This window comes from Artemia franciscana, chromosome 2 (assembly GCF_032884065.1).
Source record: "Artemia franciscana chromosome 2, ASM3288406v1, whole genome shotgun sequence".
In the NCBI taxonomy this organism is placed as follows: domain Eukaryota; kingdom Metazoa; phylum Arthropoda; class Branchiopoda; order Anostraca; family Artemiidae; genus Artemia; species Artemia franciscana.
Window position 1 is genome coordinate 22,102,344 of NC_088864.1, and position 24,741 is coordinate 22,127,084.

General features: G+C 35.4%; 1 protein-coding gene across 1 annotated transcript; it reads right to left on the minus strand.

Moving 5' to 3' along the window:
* Positions 1 to 1,503: 1,503 nt before the first annotated feature.
* LOC136038788 (fatty acid hydroxylase domain-containing protein 2-like) lies at positions 1,504 to 24,727 on the minus strand. The gene is made up of 6 exons (XM_065722169.1): positions 24,532 to 24,727; positions 15,213 to 15,316; positions 10,851 to 10,996; positions 7,382 to 7,563; positions 4,325 to 4,597; positions 1,504 to 1,784 (listed from the first exon to the last, which is right to left on the minus strand). Exons 1-6 carry the CDS (start codon positions 24,558 to 24,560, stop codon positions 1,628 to 1,630), a joined length of 891 nt encoding a protein of 296 aa, XP_065578241.1. The 5' UTR covers positions 24,561 to 24,727; the 3' UTR covers positions 1,504 to 1,627.
* Between the last annotated feature and the right edge of the window lie 14 nt (positions 24,728 to 24,741).

Below are 24,741 nucleotides of genomic sequence, written 5' to 3' on the forward strand. Positions count from 1 at the left end.
AATTCTGTGTTCTCGCATTTTTATTACGTATATGAAGGGGTTCACCCCCTCGTCAGTACGTCGCTCTTTACACTAAAGCTTAGATTTTGTCCCAATTTCTTACGAATGACCCCTGAATCGCAAAAGCCGTAGAATAAATAGTTGAAATTACTAAAAATGCTTTAGCGTAAAGAACGAGGAATTAGGAGGAGGTGAGCCCATTATATGCGTAATAATTTCTTTTCGTTTTCAGTTTTAATGCTTCTCCTTACTTCCAGTTGAAAAAAAAATTTCCTATTTATTTTTTTCATTTTTTTTTTAATAATGCTAGAAAATCCTGCGCTCCCTTCATGAAAATTTTCTTCCCCCATGAAAAATTCCTCCAAGGAAAGTTCCCCCAACATATACCCCTCTTCTCAACCCCCCCCCCACCCACTACCTAAAAATCCCCCTGAAAACTTTTGTACACTTCCAAATAACCATTACTAATATTTAAGCACTGGTCCAAGTTTGTAACTTGTGGCCCCTCCCACGGGGACTGCGGTGGAAAAAGTCGTCCCCAAAGACATAGTTATAAGGTTTTTTGACTACGCTGAATCAAATGGCTATCTCGGAATTCTGATCTGGTGACTTTGGGAAAATAATTAGCGTAGGAGGGGGCCTAGATGCCCTCCAGTTTCTTTGGTCACTTAAAAAGGGCACTAGAACTTTTCATTTCCATTATAATAAGCCCTTTAGCAAGATTCTAGGGCCACTGAGTTGATACGATCAACGCTGGGGAAAAACAAACAAATAAACAAACAAACAAATAAACACGCATCCGTGATCTGCCTTCTGGCAAAAAATACAAAAGTCCACATTCTTGGAGATAGGAGCTTGAAACTTCTAGAAAAGGGTTCTCTAATACGCTGAATCTGATGGTCTGATTTTCGTTAAGATTCTATGACTTTTAGGGGTTGTTTCCCCCTATTTTCTAGAGTTTTGGTTACTATTTATTTATTTGAAAACCCATCAATCATACGAAATGAAAAAGACGGAGCACGAACATATAAATATAAGAAAATATATAAGAACATATCAGAGGAGACATAACTAGAAAGAGAGCCGGGTCGCTCCTTACTACAGTTCATTACCACAAACTGTTTGATAAAGCACTAGCACAGGCTTTCTAATGCTTTATTACCTGCTAATCTACTGACGAGTCGGCTAACTAACATGGCCTTGCCTTGCAAATAATTTTCAAGACTAGTGAAAAAGTTTCAGGCTGATAATCACAAGCTAGTCAGAATTAGTTAGACTTGGAAAACTAAATTATGTTACGATTTGAAACTGTTTCTGGCTAGGGATTGATTGAATCAAATTCAAACTTATATCCTTATTGGCATTGAAACAATCTTTCATTTTCGTCATTTTCTTTAGTTTATAAATTGAGAACTCGGTTAAGTGAATAGCCATTTTGGTGAGTTCATAATCATAGCTGAAACGCTGTTTACTACTTCTAGAGTGTGGTCACCTAATAAAAAATACTAGAAATACGTTTAATTACCAGCAGGGTTATATATTCACTACAAACACTGTCTACAAAAAATTTTTGCTCTTCGTATCTTTGATAGTTCATTTTTCTCACGTGTTTAAAATAATGTTCCACTTATTCTACTTTCTCCATTTGTCTAGATACCGACTGTTGAATGGGTGACAGTGATAACAGAGTTCGGTGTCGCCTGTACTGGAGTGACTTCCTAAACTGCATATCTGTACCATGGATGTAGTCCAGGATTCCGAGTACACCAAAACACTGGTTGAATCTTAAAGGTAAACTCATTGAGAAATTGGCTATTTCAAAAACAAATAAATATATTCTACCACGTGTCTAGAGTTTTCAGTTTTAAACAAAGAACAAAACTGTGTTCTGGGAATGATTTAAATTTAAGAAATTAAAGCAGAATAACAAAACATTAGTTGCACTTAAACGGTGTTTGAGTGGTCCCATTTTTTGCTAACAATTACTGGCAACTGTTTTTGTTGTTATTCTAAGACATAAAAGGTGACTCAAACAAATTTCATGCTCTAAAATTATGAATACACATCGTTTGGTATGAAATCGAAAATTGTAAGGTGGGTTGGAATAATTTTTTCTTGTATTTTTCTACTACACCTATTGAAATATTATTACATAAGGTGTTTTTTCGGCAACAATTTTTGGGGGGAGGGTTAGAGAACTATGTAAAAGCAATATATGAGGTACAAACTAAAAAAGGAACTCTAGTTTAAGTTGAAACTGAATTTAAAAGGAAATAAGGCTTAAAACAAAATATAGTCAAATTATGTTTAAAAACAAAATTAAAGCTCAGAATGATAATATAATGATGCTATCATGCTCTTAACAATGGTAAAATAGTGCCACAACAAGATCAAATCATAAAGTTTTTTTACAACATTAATCCTTTTTCTGTCAGTGTTAATTCTTAACAACACTGTCAAATAATCAACGGCGTTAATTCTAGAATCGTTATCGAAGGTGTGTCTCTGCTGTGCTATTTGTTGCTAAGACTCTTTAGCAAAAATGGAGTGTTGCCTAAGAACTTCTTATGATCTTAACTTTCAATGTTAGAACTTGGAAACCAAAGCCAGATCTTAGAAACAGAACTGATCTTAGAAATGGTTGTGAAATAAAATATTTTTATGATCTTAGCAATGGTTTAAATATCGCACTAATCTGAGCAAACTATGAAGATGTTTACAAGGTTTATTTTTTGTAAGTTGAATTTTTTGAATCTTAGCCCTAAAATTCACCCATTTTTGAAGTGCGGTTTGAAAAAAATTTGAAGCGACACACACAGAAATTTCACAAAAATCAATAGTTTTAGGAAAGTTATAAGTTTATTTTGTTATGCTCTAAAATGCCAACAGAGCCTATCCGACAACCAACAGGCATAAAAAGGATAAAAATAGAGCCTATACTTTTTTGCAAGGACTAGATAAAAGCGTTCCACCCCTTACCCCAAACATAAGAAATCCAAATCCACTTATCCCCCTCCCCTCCAAAAAATTCAACACGATCCCCAGTCGTAGCACAAAAAAGTGCGTACTATCTAAACTGTTTATGAAATTCCTAACATTTTAGTAAAGTCTGTGCAATGTCCATAATGAGACACACTTCCTTGCCTTCAGTTTTCAGGAAAAAGAAAAACTGATTTTAAAAGTACTCTGAAGAAATATTTTTTTAAGATATATTTTGTATAAGGTCATGTGGCTGTTTTTAGCTAAATAGATGGCTGGATGTTTCGGAAGCTTCTGAGCAGCCTTTTATAAAAAGCCTTTTAAATTTTTGGCTTTTATGGGCTGAGATTCGTTCTTTACATTGCTGCAGCTAGCAGTGCAATAATGGATAAGCGATTTTTTAATCTTACGATCGAATATACCATCATTTTTAGCCAATGGCATTATGTTTATTGTCAAGCTGCCCCAGAAAATATTTAAATCCTTTTAGCAATATACTCTTACTGTTTGGTAGAAATATGTCTTTAGGCTTTCAGTTTTTAGGGTGTTTTTTGCCAGATTTTAAATTGCACGAACGGCAAGAAATACAATTTTGTTGTTTCTTTAAAATTGTGATGTTTGTATATATAAATACATATTAAATTGTTGCAGATAATGGCTGACTGCTCAGTTCTGATCTATATTTAACTGAGTGTATTCCATTGAATTGGGTTGTTCGCAAGATTTTTAATTTTAGGATTTGTAATTTATAAACATTCTAAAACCATTTAACCACAGTAAACCACAAATATAAAGGAGAATAAAAAGAATCATGGCAATCCTTTCACTTTATTCCCAGTGAAAATTCTTTTGTTCCTTGTATCTTTGAGATGGGAAGAATTGGAGTAGGATGGAAGTCCATATGGCCTTGGCTCGATTTTTCAACTAATGTACTTATTATTTTTCTGATTTTTCTGAGAAACAGAAAATTTCCAAGTTGCTAAAACGACCAGCCATTCGTTAAATACCCCTTTAGTTCCATTTGGTCCGAGCTGCTAGTATGAGGAATCATGTTTCAAATAATGACAGAAAAAATTACGGAATAACTCATAAAAGCTACTGAGAATCCCTGCCCAAAAGTTATATTTGTATAGTATATAGTGCTGGCACGACCATACCAAGAGGTCACCGATTTTGCCCCCCCCCACCAAAAAAAATTGTTTGACTCATAAGAGCGTTTTTGGTTGTTTCTTCCTTTTTTTTCCTACTCTGTCAGTTTGTCTGCTTTGTCACATTATGACGGGCAATGAAAATTATTTATTATTATTAATTTATATTTTTAGGGATATTTTAGTACGATGCTTACTTTAGATGATGATAATCATGTGACTCGGGAGATGTAAATAGCGGAAAATGATATCCGGAGTGAGCATTTAGCGTATTCATTATAGCCATCGAATACCAAAGCCATTGCGTTGAAACATGTGATCCCATGATAAAAGCTCCAAGAAAAGGAGGTAGCAAATTTGAAAACACGTGTTCAAGTGGATGGCAATAGATGGCTGTGACAGCAATTGGCGCTGTCCATTCGTGGTGCTGCTTATGAATGTATTTGTATATTGACTTGTGATGCAATAGCCTGTAAATAAAAACATTTTTAAAGCAAACTCCCTTAAGTATACTTTAAACTGATAAATTCTAAATGATTAAATTCTAATTCTAAATGATTAAATTCTGATTAAATTCCTGTAAGGCTGTCTCCAGAAATTCCTAGCATGTAAGAGAAGAACTTTTAAAGCGAATTAGCTTAAGTAGCATTAAAAGCTGATTAGTTCCATAATGGAATATTTTGACTTGTTGTTTCCCTAGAATGTTGTATATGGAGAGTCCTACTTGTATATCCAAGGCTTACATCCCTGTTTCTTATTCAGGTGATTCTTAAACACTTCAACTGAATTGCCATTGATTGTATCCTCAAATAGCTTATTCCATTAATTCACTATTAAACAAGAGGAATAATAAATAATATAATAAATAATAATAGAGGGATATTAAACGAGAAGTTCTTCTCGGAAATTGCAAGAAGAGTGTTTTTATAAAATAGAGCTTTAAGCTTTTTACTTAAAACTTTTCTCTCTGCGTTAGAATTAGGAACATATTAGGTGCATTCAGACACCTTAGAATGCTACAAAATCCCTTGGTTGAGGACAAAACGCGCCCTCTATGAATAGATGTTAAAAGGGAGAACTGCAATGACATAGGCGGAGAGCAAGCACGCATATGAGGTTTTTTGCGGAGGGGTCAATACTAATTTTTTGGTAGGGGAGAGAATCCAATAATAAAATAAAATTCTAATTAATAATATGAATGAGAAGTGTTCAGAAATTCAATATAATTCAGTTTTTGGAGGAAGGGCTCCTCTCCCTCCTTTTTACATCTCTTACACACTGTCAATCAAGTATACTCTTTCCATAGGAAATCCAAATCACATTGTTTTTTTCATTTAGTTTTACCCGCATGATCAGTTTGGGAGCTTCAGTTATCTTGGTAGTATTATTAGTAAAGATGGTGGGAGCAGTGAAGATGTTAAAAGTAGAATAGCTAAGGCTCAGGGTGTTTTTTCACAGTTAAAAAAAGCTTGGAAGAATAGAAAGATAAATCTGCAACCCAAGATTAGAATATTGGAAGCTACAGTGACGACAGTGGTCTAATATGGCTCTGAAGCATGGGCGCTCCAAAAAGCAGATGAAAATTTACTAGATGTTTTCCAGAGAAATTGCATACGGATTATTCTGGGTACCCAGCTGACTGACCGTATTTCAAACAGTAGTTTGTACGAAAAATGTGGCGCAATCCCGCTTTCTAGGGCTATAATGAAAGAAAGGTTGAGATGGCTAGGCCACGTTCTACGGATGAAGGATGACAGATTACCGAAGGTTGTCCTTTTTGGCCAACCGTCTGGGGCTACACGGAAAGCAGGTCGTCCTTGTCTGGGTTGGGAGGATGTCATAAATAAAGATTTAAAGGAAATGGGAACTTCCTGGGAGGGTGTAAAGAGGGAGGCTTTAAATAGATAAGGTTGGAGGAGGAACGTGCGTAGCTGTGTTGGCCTCAGGTGGCTTGGTGCTGCGGTGGGTTATTAGTAGTAGTAGTAGTAGTAGTAGTAGTAGTAGTAGTAGTAGTAGTAGTAGTAGTAGTAGTAGTAGTAGTAGTGGTAGTAGTAGTAGTAGTAGTAGTAGTGGTAGTAGTAGCAATATCAAGATTGTCCAGCTCTCTCTTATGATTCTCGTTTGTACTTTCTATACAGTATTAGTAAAAGTCTCCTTTTTTTCTTCTTTTATTGTAAAACAAGAAAACTATTTTCTATTTGACAACTTTTGGCTGTAACCATTGGACGCAACACTTATAAAACATATGTAATATATTGTTTTATGTGCATATTTAACATAATAAAAAAACGAGGATCAGAAAAAATGAAGATCTGACCATTAGAATGAACAAATACATGAAAATAATCATATCATCTTGCTCATTGTGTGCATTTAAAAACATCACTTTCACAGTTATGGTAGCCTACTTAAAAAGTCCAGAAATTTGACTTAAAAAGTTTAAAATACTTTAATGCTATCTAATTTCAAACAGAAACATCAATTTTAGAGCGCCATCTCAGAATAGCTTGCGAAGCTTCAAGAGATATTTAGTTTATATCAGAAGATAAAATAAGCAAGGTAAATGATACATACAAGAATTCAGTGAGTATTATTTGACACCTAAGCAAGATAATGGTATAAAGTTCAGACTGATCAATTGATACGAAGGCATATGACCCACCGTTTGAACGCGTTAAATCCCATACAACAAGTTACAATATGTTAACATACTCCAGTGTAGGCAGGCGCGTCCATTTGTTTTGGGACAGGGAGGATCACAAGATCTTGAAAACTGTTTTTCTCTATTTCCTTTAAAAAACACCTTTTTTGTATTTTCCTTAAAAATAATTGAAAAACAATAAAATTGCTCTCCCCCTCCTCTAAATGTTAAAAAGTAAGGTTATCTCTCGGCTTTCCTTAAATTGTCGCAATTGACACCTCTAAATTCTGATAACTTTACCCCTCTATGCAAGAATCTATCTTGTATTTTACACAATTAATATCTACTCCCATTATAATTGTTATCAGAATGAAAATACAATGGTACTAATTCTTATAAGTTTTATAGTGAACGAAGCATACCGCAGCTTTTTGTAAGTGCATTTACAGATGTATTACTACTTACTTGCATAATATCTTTCGACTAACAAAACGGCTTTGACTAAGTATATATCTTAACTAAACACAGTAAAAAAGGAAAAATAAACTTAATTGTATTTTTCTTCGGAGACAGAATCTTAAAACTAAGTAAGAAATGAATTTGGAACGAATACCTATGTGAATAGTAGAATGCAATCTCTTCGACTATCAAAAATACCACTAGGTCTAAAAGTATTTGATGAAAGGACGGAAGTATATGCAAGTCTTGTGTGCCTCTATACTTGAAACTTTTGTATCCCATGTATGTAAACGGAATGCCCACTGCTATCTGGTTAATAAGTACTTGCCATATAACCTAAAAGTAGATAATAAGACTTTAGTACAAGAGAATCTAGATTAAACAGATTTCAAATTGGGATTTTGATCTGATGAGTCACCATCTAAACGGCTTGCTTATGGGCTCAGAGTTACAATATGGTAGTGATTTACTTCGCTTAATATATACTAATGGGTGACTTATACTAAAGTATTTACAATTATTAGCGTCTTGTTAAATCAAAAAGATGTATGAAGATACATCACCCTAAACTCCTTATTATATGTGGCTAAACAGAATTTTGCTATTTAGTGTCACAAAATGATAGAAAACAGCGCTTTTCCGTGGCATCATATTTTGGTCACTTATACATTTAACTAGAACATTTGATTTCCATTTGAATGAGCTGCTTCCTGACCTTCTAGGACCAATAGTTCAACGTAACCACCCATGAAAAAAAGAAGGAGATAAACATTACGTTTTTGATTGTTCACCGGAGAAAAAAGTCTTATATTTATTCAACTTCCTGACATTTCAAATTTTCAATGAAGTTTAAAAAGTCTTTTTTTATGCTATAAAATAACTTAATAAAATAACTTCAACACAACTCCAGGCCTAGGTTTTCCAGTGTTTCTTCCAAGATCTATACCGGAATTCAGCAGGTTTCTTGACTTCTTTAGTCCAAGGATTTTTGTCTCAACCAGCTTTTTGAGTCCCAATTTGAACCTGACCTTCTGTCAAACATAAAACATGTAAAATTTCAGTTCTCTAGATATTAAGTGGGACTTGATCTTTGGTACCGTTAAAAAACAACTGCAATGGTACTCTAACTCTGTTTTAGCTCTTAATAAATAATAATAATGTTTTAATAAAATAATAATGTTAAATAAAAATAATGTTTATATAAATGATGTTTCCATGGTCTTTGTTATATTCGGAAAATTCAACTGCTTAACTCCAAACCGGCCGATTAAGGTAACTGCAAGCTTCCGCATAACGCTTAACGATCGTCATTCAGATATGTTGCAAGGTAGATGTCAACATGTCAGAAGCTGGTCAGTCCAGTAAACTCAAATGCAATATACAACTCGCATGAACATAGGAATGGCAAGGGACAAACCGTTCACCTCTGGATATACTACGGGATAATTGGCGTTTGTCCTCAGGTATATTGATTGGTTTATGTAGAAATGTCTGAAACAGGGCTATACTTCCTTTAGTTAGCAAGTGCTCTTGTACACATACCACTTTGTAAACGGAAAAGAGTTCTCCTAGGCACGGAATTTACCAAAGTTATGTCCAAAGATTTTTGACAGAAGACGCGTTGCTTTTTTGTTTTTGAGCCTGCCGTGGTATTCTTCATCGCTTGAATAAATTGTCAAACAGTAAAGACGCACTTTCCATATATTTTCAAGTGATGTCGTCATCCATGTTACATTACAAGTGAAGGAAATAATGCTAAAGTAGCTAAACAGTTCGATCGAAATATTGAGTCTGCGCTTTAATTGTCACCTAGTTGCTAGTTTATTGTGATGCCACTACCGTCTACTGAATGTGTATTTGGAAGCCAAAGAAAAGGTTTTCGTCCGGAATAGATGGAAATGTGCTCGGCATTTTGACTAGGGTAGTGAATTTTTGTGCGTTCATCTTCATCTGTTATATCAGACGATCTTAGTGTTGGTATAGTGCAAGATCATTTTGTACGGGAGTGGTTACACCTATTTTAAAGAAAGGTAAGCCTAGTACAAGTTGCACTTCTTATCGTCCGATCACAGTATCTAGCGTAATGTCGAAAGTAATTTAGGCTATTGATTACTGATTCTATTGTTGATATTTGTAAAATGCCCATTTCCTATTCAAATTTTGCCACGGATTGGTTTTTTTCCAGGCACTTAATTGTTGTCGACGATTTAGAAAGATTCTAGAAAAGCCTTTGAGTTTTTTGCACTGATTACTTTTAATGTGAGTGTAGCTTAGCAATTAAGCTAAGCTAATTAAGTAATTAGCTTAATCGCTAAGAATTAAGCAAGGAGCTTTCGCTTCTCCGACTATTTATTATAATTTGGCATTTAGTTCTCAATCGAAAATCCTGACTCCGTGCATTGTATTGCACGAAAATTTAGGTCGGTCGGTTGCTAGTGTTGAAAACAGTTATTCTCTTATAGATGATATTTAGAAGCGTATTGGTTTGTCCTTGAATACTATGAAGTCACAATTTTTCTCTTCAATTATCTGCCAGATTCTGTACCTGATGTGATAAATCTTGATTGAATAGGTATAAAACTTATCAGGTAACTGATTTACCAAGGCCTTCCAATTGGAAATTCTATAGCTGCAAACCGCAACTCATTCTTGCCCACCCAGAGATGACGAATTGCTTGTTCTGTTGCAGGCGAAAATTATAAAATGCTCTTGGCCGAGCTTTGTAATGCCGTGGCTTTGCCTCAAGTACTGTTCATAACACCATTTTAGGATCTTCTGACAGGCAGACAAGAGATTAGAAACATTTTCTTCAAATTTGCCAAGTTTCTTGTTCAACTACCCAGTTGGTCCTGAAATTGTTTGCTCACGAAAATATGTTCAATTATCAGCCGTAATCTCAGTGCTGATGAGATCTCTGCCCTGTGAAGCATAAGGATGACCACCCCTGGATGAGTTTTCTTTTCTGAGTTGTTTGTAGTAGGTGTTATATTGTTTTGCGTATAGCAATTGTTTTCCCTCTTTTTGTACTCCATCGTTTTCACTTCGTGTTTTGATGGGTAATAAAATAATTTATTCATTCATAATCTAAATTCTCAATGGTCAACATGAATTAAACATTGCCTTAATATTTTCTTCAATGTGTAAGTTTTGATTGCTTAGTACAGATGTTGAGGGAAGTTGACAAAGACCAAGATTGAAGTCAGCTAATCTTTTAGAAGGCAATCTACCGTTTTTCTCAGATAATTGTTTTTGCATACGAGCCAATTATTTAGAAATACTTTTCCTTTTTGACGCAGCCCTTTTATTTCGAGCACACAGTTGAAAGACAGTTTTATATTACTTATATTTAACTCCTCAAAAACACAAAGCGCTCTTCCTAAATAAAAATAGCGTTCCCTAAAATTTATTTTCTATTATGGTTTGGTATAGCTGTTTATATATTGATTTGAATTTTTTTTTTATTCGTTTTCTATTTATTTCCTAGACACGAATAGCGAGGTTAACAACATAGCCACCAAAAAGATGAAGGTAATGGAGCTTCGGAAGCTTCAATTTTTTTTTAATTATGTTAAAAAAACTAAAGTAAACAATTTCACGAAAATAACAATAAAAAGTTAACCAACCCTTATAAGGCGTTCTTTGTCAACAGGTTCATTGGTACCAGGCTGGGTTTTAAATCTTCGCAGAAACTGTGGGACATTAGTTGTATCTAACAGGATGTACATGCAACCAAAAGTCCAATATACCAGGAAGGTTAAAGCCGTCGTTCCTACAACGAAAAATGATGAGCGAGAATAATAAAAGCGTGAAAGAAACAATTATTCAATGAAAATGTGGTTGTTATGTTTCTCGTTACAAGAGAGATGATGTATAGTATTGATCAATCTTGTGCACAATCTCTTGTTAATTGGTCTCCTCTCGTTGATTCACTGCCCTCGTAACACAAAAGCTGATTTCATACCATCTTGGATAAGACCTCTAGTGTCAATAGTTGGAGATTTGATTCAAGGTCAAGTCCAGTGTCTGAACGCTCCTTAAACTTACACATGAGAAACCGCTTAATCAAACAGTTCGTGGTAACGAACTGTAGTAAGGAGCGACCCGGCTCAATAGTAACCAAAACTCTAAAAAATGGAATTTTGGTACCAATAGCTACATCACAAGAATCGCATTTTAATGCTGATTTTAAATATATAAGTTTCATCAAGTTTAGGTTTACCCATCAAATGTTACGAGCCTGAGAAAATTTGCGTAATTTTAGAAAATAGGGGGAAACACCCCCTAAAAGTCATTGAATCGTAACAAAAATTACACCATCAGATTCAGCGTATCAGAGAACCCTACTGTAGAAGTTTCAAGCTCCTATCTACAAAAATGTGGAATTTCATATTTTTTGCCAGAAGGCAGATCACGGATGCGTGTTTATTTGTTTGTTTTTTTTTTTGTTTTTTTTTTCTTTTCCCCAGGGGTCATCGTATCGACCCAGTTGTCCTAGAATGTTGCGAGAGGGCTCATTCTAACGGAAATGAAAAGTTCTAGTGCCCTTTTTAAGTGACCAAAAAAATTGGAGGGCACCTACGCCCCCTCCCACGCTAATTATTTTCCCAAAGTCAACGGATCAAAATTCTGAGATAGCCATTTTATTCAGCATAGTCGAAAAACCTTGTAACTATGTCTTTGGGGACGACTTACTCCCCCAGAGTCCCCGTGAGAGGGGTTACAAGTTCAAAACTTTGACCAGTGCTTGCATATAGTAATGGCTATTGGGAAGTGTACAGGCGTTTTCAGGAGGATTTTTTGGTTGGAGGCAGGGGTTGAGAAGAGGGGGATATTCTGGGGGAAGTTTCCATCGAGGAATTTGTCATGGGGGAAGAAAATTTTCATGAAGGGAGCGCAGGATTTACTAGCATTACTTAAAAAAAAAAACAATGAAAAATTAAATATGAAAAAGTGTTTTTTTCAGCTGGAAGTAAGCAGCAGTATTAAAACTTAAAACGAACAGAAATTATTACCTATATGAGGGGCTCACCTCCTCCTGATACCTCACTCTTTACGCTAAAGTATTTTTAGTAATTTCAACTATTTATTCTGCGGATTTTGTGATTCAGGGGTCATTCTTAATGAATTGGGACAAAATTTAAGCTTTAGTGTAAAGGGCGAGGTACTGACGAGGGGGCGAACCCCCTCATATATGTAACAAAAACATGAGAATACAAAAGATCTTTGCGTAAGCTAATTTATAAGTTACGTATATCTTTTACTTATAAAAAGATTCGTAAAAAATTAAAAGTTCTAGTTGCCTTTTTAATTAACCGTAAATCGGAGGGCAACTAGGCTTCCTCCCCCGCTCTTTTTTTCTCAAAATCATTCGATCAAAATTATGAGAAAGCCATTTAGCCAAAAAAAAATATATACAAATTTCGTTTTAATTATTCCTCTGCGGAGAGCCAAAATCAAAACAAGCATTGATTCAAAAACGTTCAGATATTAAATAAAAAAACAAGTTTTTTAAATGAAAGTAAGGAGCGACATTAAAACTTAAAACGAACAGAAATTACTCCGTATATGAAAGGGGCTTTTCCTTCTCAACGCCCCGCTCTTTACGCTAAAGTTTGACTCTTTCTCTTAACTCTACATTATAAAACAGTAAAAAACTTTAGCGTAAAGAGCGGGGCGTTGAGAAGGAAAAGCCCCTTTCATATACGGAGTAATTTCTGTTCGTTTTAAGTTTTAATGTCGCTCCTTACTTTCATTCAAAAAACTTGTTTTTTTATTTAATTAGTATTTAGAACAATAGGGACCTTTGTTAGATAAATGACCTATTGTTGAATTTTTTTCTCCCTAATAATTTCTGAAGAAATCCTCTTGGGCCAGAGGAAGTCTTGGCGCAGCACCTTTCTTAGGCTCATCTAATTTTCTATTTGACTTTTTCTAATACTGTTTTGTACTTCTATTAATTCTATAGAAAACGCAAAGGAGCATTAAAAAAGAACTATATTGTTGAGGCCTAGAGGCTCTGACCAATGCTACAGAGACAAGAGGAGCATGGGCTCACAAGCCACAACCTCTACAAATATGGTTAGGGAAAGGTATCCTTGGCCATAATAAGGTAAAGGTAAAGAATACAGCATTAGACTTTACAGTCCCTACCGGCGGTGCTGATGCTGATCACCCTTCCTGTTTACCTTCCCCAGATTTCTACAGGTATCCATTTACAGCTGAGTCGACTCTGGATGAGTTTACAGAGTAACACCACTGACCCCGTCCCAAACTAAATAATTGGGTACACTAGGATTCGAATCCTCGCCCTCTCAGACAAAAGATCCTGAAACTTGGCCATAATGAAAATCTGTAACGTATATGAGTAACAACAAAGGTACAAAGGTAGCTTAGCAGAATAAGAAACAAAACCAGGTTCCACTGCTGATTACAGCTAAAATAAGGCTAAACAGGACAAAAACTGCACAAGAAAGAAGAGACACAGAGGGAGAGAAAAAGAGATTAGTAGATATGTCTTAAAGGATACATAATGGCTTTTGACCGAAGTCGAAAGGGGATAGTAAACTGGTGCCATGATTTTAAATAGAAATAAATATTGCCCTTAACATCTAGATCACTTTGATTCCATACTAGAGCTACGCCGCAGTAATATCTGCTTTAAAGTAAGTAGATACTGCAGCTTTTAAAATTTGATTTTGGTGACCAAGTTATGCATTTTTTATACCGGCAGAATAACAAATCTCTTATGCCGATACACCATGACAAATTGTAAAAATAAGATATATTGTATCAATAACTTGAAGCAAGGGCTCTTTACAAAAGAATAAAACAAATAAATCATAACTATTTCAACTAAGGGTCGTACCTGCCATTTTGACGCTTCTGAGGTAATTGCCAAAACTGATTGCAAGCTTTTCTCAAAGGGATGACCAATAGGCTTATTTAGATCAGGAGGATAGAAGTGTGATTGAACATACATTGCCCTTCTGATCCTTCCTTTTTATACAGCTCAGCAAACAGCTTTCTTCATTTACATCAATTTGAAAACTTCCGATAGACGCAACAGCGACGAATTTAGTGATATCGAGAACTCGGATTATTACCTTGACTATGTGGCACTTTGAAAAGTAGACGAGGTTGTTCTTTTTGTAGAAAAGAAGATGAAGCTTTCTTCTTGTACCGTGAGTAGGGAAAGGTTAGTGAAGGATGTCAACTAATAAACACAATAAAGATAAAACTTCTTGGTCGTTTTAATTAGTTTCTTTACTGCAGGTAAATCACCTATACATGTATACCTGAAAAAGCTATTCTAATTTCGTTTGTCAGTGTATGAAAACCTTCTGAAAAAAGAAGAAAATTTCACACCACGGCATTAATAAGGCAGTTATTTTCAAGGGGTAAGGTTTTTATTTCAAGTTATTGACCGTAGTATATATTTTCAGTAATTTTCATGATACGTCGTACATATTTTTCTCAAAACTTGCATACTCTATTAGCACTGTATAACCTAATTTTCAATATTAAAAACCAATAAAATAAACACAGTCAAGTTACTTTCGTTTCTAAGCTTTTTGGTCGTATTTTTTTTTCACTGTTTCTCGTACTGGTGTGAGACTTTCTATAAATATCGTACGACTAAAACAAAAAAAAATTATAATAATAAATATCATGCGCAAAACCATGCAAACCTTTTACGAGGCGGGTGCTACACTAGGCATTGTGCCATAAAAATTGCCGCAATGCTGGTTATCGTTCCCACCGGGTACGTACAGGGGAGGATTGGAATAATTTAAACAAAAAAAATGGCAAAATTATATAAAAATAAATTAAAATCCCGGAAAAAACTTTAAAAAATTATGGTTTCATAGGGGTTTTGGACTTGAAGGCCTCTACCCTATGTATGTACTCAATGCTCATACCTCCGAATTTACCTCCAGATATAACATTGTAAGGCAAAATTACCCTAAAATAATAAGCAAAATTACCAAAAACATAAAAAGAGAGCTCCTCATCTCCGAAATAGCTTATAATCTTGTTCCAATGATTCTGCCAATAGTGACCACTGTTTTTCCAAAAGATTACGAGTTGACTAAAAACAATAGAATATAATTGAATATATTTTTCTAAATCTTTTTCTAGGTTCCTAGTTTCTTCTAGATCACAGCACATATTGGTAACATTAAATATGAAGATTTAGAGTGCTCCACGTATTAACTTTCATTATTATTCATTAATTTTATTCATTAAATCAATTCCACATCGCCAAATAATACAAAAAAGTGAATCTCACCCATTTTTAGTAGAATTCCGCAATAAATTACAAGTAGCTATTTTTGTTCATAGTAAGTCCATACTTGAAAAAGTGGCAGTTTTTATTGATAGAGCATAGAGTTCTCGATTCTATTTTTAATGTTCGCCGTTCAATTAAGCTTATTAATTAGACATAACTAAGACATTACTAGGCTTATTAATAATAAAAAATGGAACCTTTTGTGTATGTTTAAAGGTTGACTACTTTTCAAATTAATTTAGAAAAGTTTTTCCATAAAATAAGTTTTTCAAAGAAAAATAAAGAGCTCCATTAAAACCAAAAATGAGAAGATATTAACATGAGCAGGGCTGACACCACCCATGCTCTCTTAAGATCAAAACATAATTTGCACTTTACTGAAAACAAAATACATTTTAAATCTTTTCAATTTTTTTTTACTCTAATTAATCAATGATCTATATTAAACTGGCAACACATATCGCTTGTTTTTTCAGTAAAGTGCAAGTTATGCGCTGATTTTCAGATTGCGTGGGGGGGGGGGGGTTCAGCCCTATCCATGTTAATTTCTGCTCGTTTTGAGTTTGACTCGGTTATTTATTGTGATTTTAAAGTAGATCGTAGGTATAGATTTCAGGATTTCATTTGTATATATATGTACACATATGCATGCACATATATATATATATATATATATATATATATATATATATATATATATATATATATATATATATATATATATATATATATATATATATATATATATATATATATATATATATATATATATATATATATATATATATATATATATATATATATATAATAATAATAATAATAATAATAATAATACAAATAATAATAATAATAATAATAGTAATAATAATTTTTAGTACCCACAAACATACAAAAGTATAAGCAGTGGAGTACAGAGCAAAAATTAATAAACAAAGTAAAACAAACGTACACGTAACTTAACAATAGCAAGCACAACAAAACATATATAAATAAGAAAAACAGTAAAATAAAATATACTAACAGATCAGTAGAAATGACGAAGTAAAGCTGCATTGATAACTAGAAATATTTACAAATACAGTACAGACCGCCACTCATGTTACGCATTCATCATGATCATCATTTATTTTTAACCCACAAAGATGACTAGAATACTATGGAGAAAAGAAAAAGCAAACAAAATTAACACAACAACCAAAGACTAAACACTTAAACACAAAAAAGATACATAAATAACAAGAGAACCAAACTAGAAAGATAACTTATGAGAAGAAGAAGATTATGGCACCATCGCCCCATACAGGGAGTTATTTTTGCAGAGAGATCGGACATAGCAAGAAAACTGATTTTGGACGGCCAAGTATGGATCAATGATGTCATATCTTTCACTAATCCAAGAGTTTCTAGTCCAGGGTGGTAGCAAGAACTTCCAAAAACGATAAAAGCGTGACCAGATGGTACGCTTATTCCGACCGGTTAACAGAGCCAAAAACGGGGAAAGACCAAAAACGTGTGGCTGCACCAGCGCATGCACCGATTTCTAACAACGATTTCTACTAGTTTAAAATGTCAAGTACTTTTCTAGTTTGAACAAAAATATTGAAGCTATTGCTCTGGCACTGTAAATATTTTTTTTTGTAATTTACATAATAACTTTAGCGATTCTGAATGAACTTAAAAAAAATTTCCACTTTTTCCATGACATTGCCTATACTTATAAAAAAAGAGATTTGGGAATGATGTTTTTCTAACAGCGATCTCTACTAAGCTTCAAAACTTTATTTTTCTTATTTAAAGTTTTTAAATTTTCGTAATCCCTTGTTAAAATATATGCATATATTTTTGCAATTACCAGTTTTTTGTTCTTTAGGCACTTTAATGTCTTCTCATTATACGACTTATTCAAAGAAATTTGATTAAGACCCCTTAACCCAAAAAATTGTCGGCTCCCTCCGGTCAAATCATTTACATTTTCTGGATATTCAATAAACAGGTTAGTTAATTTGGGGTTCAGTTATGTACATACAGAAAAATCTCTGAATTTGGTATTCAACTATACTTTTCAAATATCAAAATGCTATCACTATTTTACATGTAAAGAAAATTTCCACCAGGGGAAGTTGTTAAGGGGGATTTATATATGTATATATACATGTTTATATATAGAGTTGAATGTATGTTTATCTCTCTGTCTGTCTGTGTATCCTGTATGCTTTCTAACATTGTTCATCTGGTCGTCAGGAATCTTTAAGAAGTTCCCCAATGAAGGAGAATTGTCGGAGGGAATTTTCCATGGGGGACGGGAATTTTTCCTGAGGAAAATTTTTTATTGGGTGGATTTCTGGAGCCGAGAATATTCCATGGGGGGGGGGAGATTTTCTTATAGGAAAATAGTCCGCGGGAGGAACTTTCCGGGAAAAATTTTCAAATATATTTGAATTTAAAAATGCTCGATTATTATTAATATGCATCGGGAATTTCCCATGAGAAAGTAGGGAGGGCTCCATGAAGGAATATTTTAAGGGGGAATCTTATGCAAGGAGAATCTTCCACGGAAAATGAGTCTTCTAAAAAGGGGTAATTTTCCGCGAGGAAATTTTCCGGGGGGATTTCCTTTCTTTTGAGTCACAGCAATGGGTGACTTAAGATTGCAGCGACGCAGCTTTAAGTTCATTGCAGAAGAGCCTAGATTAATAGAAATTTGCGGAATTTGAGACATCTACAAAAATTGGCATATATAAATTTCAACAAAGCTTCAATGTGTAAAACTGAAAAATACAGTTAGAAAATAGCTTTTATTCAAACTAAAAGTTTATAGAAGCTTTCCTTGTTAAAAAAGTTTTTCATTTTCTACTTTATCAAAAATGATTACATTCCTCCAATACTCTATAATTTAAAAATGTTACATCACAAGAAAGTAGACTGAATTTTTCTTAGCCGGTGAAATCTGAAGCGCAGTGCGATAAAGCTCTAAAATAAAACGTTTGGTCTTTTTTTAATACGGATAATTAATAAAGGTCTCTCCTCTTTAATAGGATGGTTCAGCAATATCGAGGCTCTTTCTATATTGTCTTTGTTTTTTTTCTTGTACCAATAGCTTATAATAGAAAAATAAGTCATTTCACAGATTTTTAATAATGGAGAACATCAATCTCATTGTTTCTAAAGACCAATTGTTTCTGAAGCTGGACCACTAGTCTCATGAAAGTTTAATTTTTTTTTTTTATTTAGACTTTCTTTGTATCTTTAAATAATAACTTGCTTTTAGATAGACTGAAAGTTGCTTTTTACAGACATAATAATTACGCTTGTAGGTTTAACCAGTTGAAACTGAGAAGGCTCCGATTAAGAAGGTATTGGCGTATGTAAGCAGAAGATGGAAGGAAATCCTTGATTTAATAGGTGGGGTGGCTCTAGAGGTGCTCTGTCAGCGTGAATCGGTTAATTCAGCATTGTAGCAGATAATTACAAAGTAGGAATAGATGTTAAGGTAGGCCATCCCAGGCTAATGTTACTTATAGGATAGAAATCTGACAGTAAAAAGATAAATATTCAATTTGAATCTCATTTCAATGCTCTTTGCATGCATAATAATGACTGACATTGTAACAATAGTCAGAGCGCCAGATTCTGTATCTCGCTTATTTCGATTAGTACCCATGCCGGAAGGTACAAAAATGTTAAGGGTGGATCCCATGGTAGTCGACCATGCTGAAAACGACTATCGTAAGGCGCATGTTCGCCGTTGGGGCGTTTCTGAGATATAGGCCAAAAACACCAAATTTGACTTATAATGGGGCTCGACGATTCTAATTTTTTTTACAGATAAGATTGGTCAATCCAGCGTACTCTTACATCAATAGAAAGAAGAGACTTGGGGCTACATGAATATGATTTTTTTGTAAAAAAAAATAAAAAATAATACAGTTTTTACTGCAGTTTAAAAAAAATCAGATTTTTGTCAACAAATTTCTAACAGAAAGGCTAAAAACTCAAAATTTTTTCAAGATGAAGTTTTTTTTATGTTAAAAAAGAAAGCCAGTTTCATTCCTAACACATTGAGCTAAGAAATTAAGTTTAAATCATTGTATCTGGGGGGTCTGCAACTTTCTTAGCGAGTGTACCCGATAATAGGAATTTTGATTAGTAACCTGCTACCTAGCGGGAAGTTGATTGATAAGCTAAGCAGAAGAAATTGATAAGCAGAGGATGAAAAATACAAAGTGAGTCAGGTAGGCCAAGATAAAAAAAAAAAAAAAAAACTGATTTGCTGATGGATGATAATGAAGAATATGGCACAAATTTGGAAGATAAAAAAAATGTAAGAAATAGAATTTTTAAAAGCACTTTTGGTGTTGTTAAGTTGGCTGGCGAAAGGAGTCTAAATTTTTTTTGCAGAAGTAAGAGACTTAATGAAAGTAACTTGCAAAATTAAATATCACAGGAAACTAGGTGATACTGACTCCTTTAGATTTATAAGGACTGATCAAAAGGCATCTTACATTGATCAATCAGATTTAGTATTCGAACTTCCAGTTCCAGTGAAAACCCGTGGGACTGCTTGTCGAATGGAATATCTGCAATTTGAAATTGATATGATAATATTTAATCTAGAATAAATGATACTTGCTGGAGAATAAGTAGTAAATGTGTTCCTTTTTTTTTGTACTTATTTATGAAAGTAGTCAAAATTACAACACAAAGTGGCCAAAGGTACATGATCTATGCTGTACCTCTGACCAGTTGATGTATATTTTTTGACCTGTGTTTACTCTAAAAAAATAATGCAATACACGTTCCAGAGATGAAATGTGTGTTTTAAGAACGAAAGTTGGTTATGAATCTAATGTATCATTTCATAATGAAATACAGTCTCGAACGAAAATGGTCTCGAAGTCTGGAAGGAAAATGTTCCTAAAAGCAACGCGTTTTACTTGCCTTTCCTTCATTAAGCACCAAACAACCATGCAACAGTCGACAAATCTCTGCGAACGTTCATGGCGACAAGTAAAGCTGTCGGATGTTACGATACGGTGTTCACGCAAGATCTCTTCATTTATCAGCTAGCACAGGGAGTGAAAAGTAAATACCCGGATGACTTCAAAAACGTAAACCTATGGATAGAAGGCTTCCACCTCCTGCTCAACTATCTCAAGGCAGTTGGTAAGATAATGGACAGCTCCGGAGTCAAAGAGATTACAGTGCAGGCAAAGCTGCTGCTTCCTGGTACTTGCAAAAAGGTATTTCAAGGGAAAGGCTACTACCAAGCTATCAATGCCTACTGCATACTGTACGAGATCTTGCCAGCCCTCTACTGGGAGTCCTTGAAAGAGTATTACTCTGAAGCACAAGAAGAATTATCCCGTCTGGACCAGCTGGGTAGTGCCATTGAGTTATTCAGGACTTCATTGGCAAACGGGGCTAACGCGCGAACTGCACTTCAGGAGGCAAACGATACCTTATTTACTTTGGCTCCCATAATGAATGCCTTCGACATTCTGCGAAACACGTCACCCACGTTTGCTTTCTGGCGGCAGTTCTTTGAAATGCTTGAAATAGCGATGCAATTCATTCATGCTGAATCAGACTGTGACTGGGAGCCTCATTTGACAGTAATTGCTCGGATGTTGCCATACTTGGCGGCGACTGACCATCCTCAGCATACAAGATGTCTCATACAGTACCTATCAGACATGCAAAGTTTGCAACAAACCTTTCCTGATGTACACAGGAAGTTCATGAAAGGATACTTAGCAGTGAAGAGAACGCACACCAGGTTCATGGTCACCTGGTCCGATCAGATACTGGAATGTACAGTGAACAAGGATGCAAAGACGACGGCCGGAATGATAGGAGAACAAATGGATTAGAGACAGACTGAAGCTTGGATTCTTACCATACCGATTTTCGCTGCCATTAGCAATGGTTTCCTGCATGTAGTCAACGTATCCACAAAGACATTGAAACATCACGAAGACAATCAGTTGACGACGACGCGATTATAACTTTCGCGAGATAGACTTCGAGACATTTTCACTACATGTGGCAATCAGTTCAGCAGAGTGGACTTCGACCTGACGAATATTGTGACTTCAGAAGTTGTGGACGATGAGAAGATTGTTTCTGATATTACTTGCGTAGCCACAAAAGTAAAAGAGGTGGTTGAGGACTTTCTGTGCAACAGGAAAGACGATGTGAAGAAGGTTGCACTCCGAACTTTCCCTTCAGAGAGAAAAACTCAGAAAGTGAAGGGTGTCCCTAGAACGGATCTCCTGAGCTCTGAAGCAACAGCCTTGAAGAGCATCATTACTGCTAAGTTGAGCTACGGTGAAGAAAAGGGGAAAGCAGTTGCAAAGATCCTCACAAAAGAGATTCTTCTTTTCCCTCCATCCATTTTTGAATATCTTCCGCAACAATCAACCAAGACTGCCTCTGGATGGAAAATGAGGAAAGGGAACAAAGCTGTGCGGTTGAACTTGCTACGAAAAAAAAGGAGGACTTGCAGGTTGGCCGGCGACTTTGAAATCGAAAGAAACAACATCAGCTACAGTACACATCATTAACCTAATGTCCAAGATGAGGTCATATCGGCCTGTCAGGTTTGAAACAGTCAAATCCTTCGCCGAAAGATTGCTTCTATCGTTGCTGAATGATCTTCCAGTTGGTATTCCTGAAGTCCACATTGTTGCAGATCGGTGGCAACGGGCTGTTTGGGAAGCTCACGGACACCGGACAGTCCATCTCTTTGAAATCAGCATGCAGACTCCAAATGAGGGAAAGGGAGAAATCTCCAGATTTCCACTCCTAGCACAATTGAAAAATGGGATGCCGTACTTGCAAGCTCAGCATCTAAAAGCCGACTCCTCGAAATTTTGTATGAAACCTGGGAGCAGATGGGTGATCAGCCTCCGAAAGCCCTCAACATTTTTCTCTCAGGTGGGTTCAAGTAGAGATTCAAAGCGTCTCTGGTCAAGCGTGGCTGCAGTCTAACTTTACCAGAACACTGTGACTACGAGGAATGCTTGTCCTCCAGCCACGAAGAGGCTGACCAACACCTTATGACACATGCCAAGCACGCTAGCCGTTGCGCTTGTAGCATTTTTGTGAATGCCAGCGACATAGACGTGGCAGTAGCCTGTGTTCATTTTTTTTAAGCGCTTCAAGCTGAAAGACTGAGCGAACTTTTCTTTAACTTCCTGACTTACATTATCCCAGTACATGAGCAGGCGGATGGAGTTCACTTGTCCAAAGAGGAGCAGGTTATATTATCGTTCGTGCACTGTCTGTCAGGGTGTGACACAACGAACTTTTTTTTCGGCGTCGGGAAAGATTCTTTCTTAAACACCGCGGCGTCTCCAACGTTTGCCACAAAAATGGTCTCTGTGACGGAGCGAATCAAGGGTGCAGAAGGGAAGCTTTCAGTCGACGCGTTTAGAGAAGTTTACGACCTATCAAAATCCCTGGTGATTGAAATGCGCTGTAAACAGGCCGGTTTCAATTCACTGGCCAGTGTAAGGGCTTACATTTGGTGCCAGAAACAAGAAGTGAGAAGACTGCCACCTTCTGACGACACCTTAAAGCCATGCATACGAAGAGCCATATTCGCTACACGGATAATCTTGTCGTCAGTACAGGCTCGGCCGAGCATTCCAGATCCACTCCTCCATAAACGGAAGATGGCTGAAGGGGGAGTAGATGCGCTTGTCTCAAGCTATAAAGAAGCATCAAGCCTGGAAGCTTACTGCAGATGCAAAAATGGAAGATGCCGGAAAGGCTGTAGCTGCTCAAAAATGAAAGGTTGCTGCAGCTTATGCTCCTGCCACTTAACGAAGAGGGCGTGCAGGGAGTCTGATGTTGCCCCATCTGAATTCTCGGAAGAAGAAAAAGAGGAATATTTTTGAAAGTTTTATTTGATACCTTTTAATTTTAATTACAACAGGTCCCTAGTAGGTTACTATTACCCAATTTTACGGGCAGGCCGAGTAAGACAACTCCAGTGCGCCGACTGAATCTATCTGTGAAGCGGAATTCTTTCATGTAGTAAATATCTCAGTGGTATCAGTGGCAAAAAAAAAAACATTCTAAAAAAAACACTTTTTTGAGTCAACATCTTTTTTAAACCTATTTTTATTTTTAAGTAAAAGTTAAAAATTTTAAAAAGTTAGGAAGTTTAAAGTATTCCTACCCTTTGGAGAAAAACAAAATTATGTCCCTTTTCACGATTCGGCTAGTGATCATTTCAGTGACACTACAAAAAAATTGAAGACCTTTTAAAAATAAAAATAGTTTATATTTTTTAGCTCAAATTGTACAGAATTGAATGAACTTTCTTTTCGAATGTGAAAAAAAAAGTTCGTTACCTTGAAGGAATTTCGAGTTTTTAGCCTTTCTTTGAGATACTTGTCGAATTTTACAGCACTTATTTTGAAACTGCAGTAAATAGACAAAAAAAATAGTGTTTTTTTTTCAATTTAAAAATCATATTCTTGTAGATCTAGATCTCATCTTTCGATTGACATAACATTACGCCGGATTCGTCAACCCCATAACTCGGAAAAAAAAATCCTGAATCGTCACGCTTAGTTATAGGCTAAATTTGGCGTTTTTGGCCTATATCTCAGAAACGCCCCAAAGGAGAACATACGCCCTACGATATTCGTTATCAGCATGGTCGACTACCCTAATATCCGTCCTCAGCATTTTTGTACCTTCCGGCATGGGTGGGTGCACGATACAGAATCTGGCGCTTTGACTAATAACGTCCCTGCCTTTTTATTCTCCTGATGTGGCAAGATGTAGTCTTTGGTTATATATAGCCTTATAAGACAATTATCTATAATGTGTTAGAGGTAATTACTTGGCTAGAACAAAACAAGAGGAAGAAGAAAAGAAGGCCACACATAACGAGTGTGGTCAAATAAACGAAGGAAATCGGCTGATGTTGCTTTTAGATCAAGAGAAGCTATATGATTTATATGAAAATTGGATTACTTGTTTAGAAATTTTCTACTTACTCAGCGGTTCCATTCACTGCAACTGTCATTATCGAAAACGATAGTAATTACTATGCCAAAGAATCACAAACTTCACTTTTATATCAGTTCGTGATTCACTTTTCAAAAAAAGGAATAGTCAATATTTATTGTATTTCTAATTTACTGTTTCTTAATAGCTTCAAGACAAAAATGATTCTAGCCGCTTGACAAGTTTTTTGTTTTACTTCT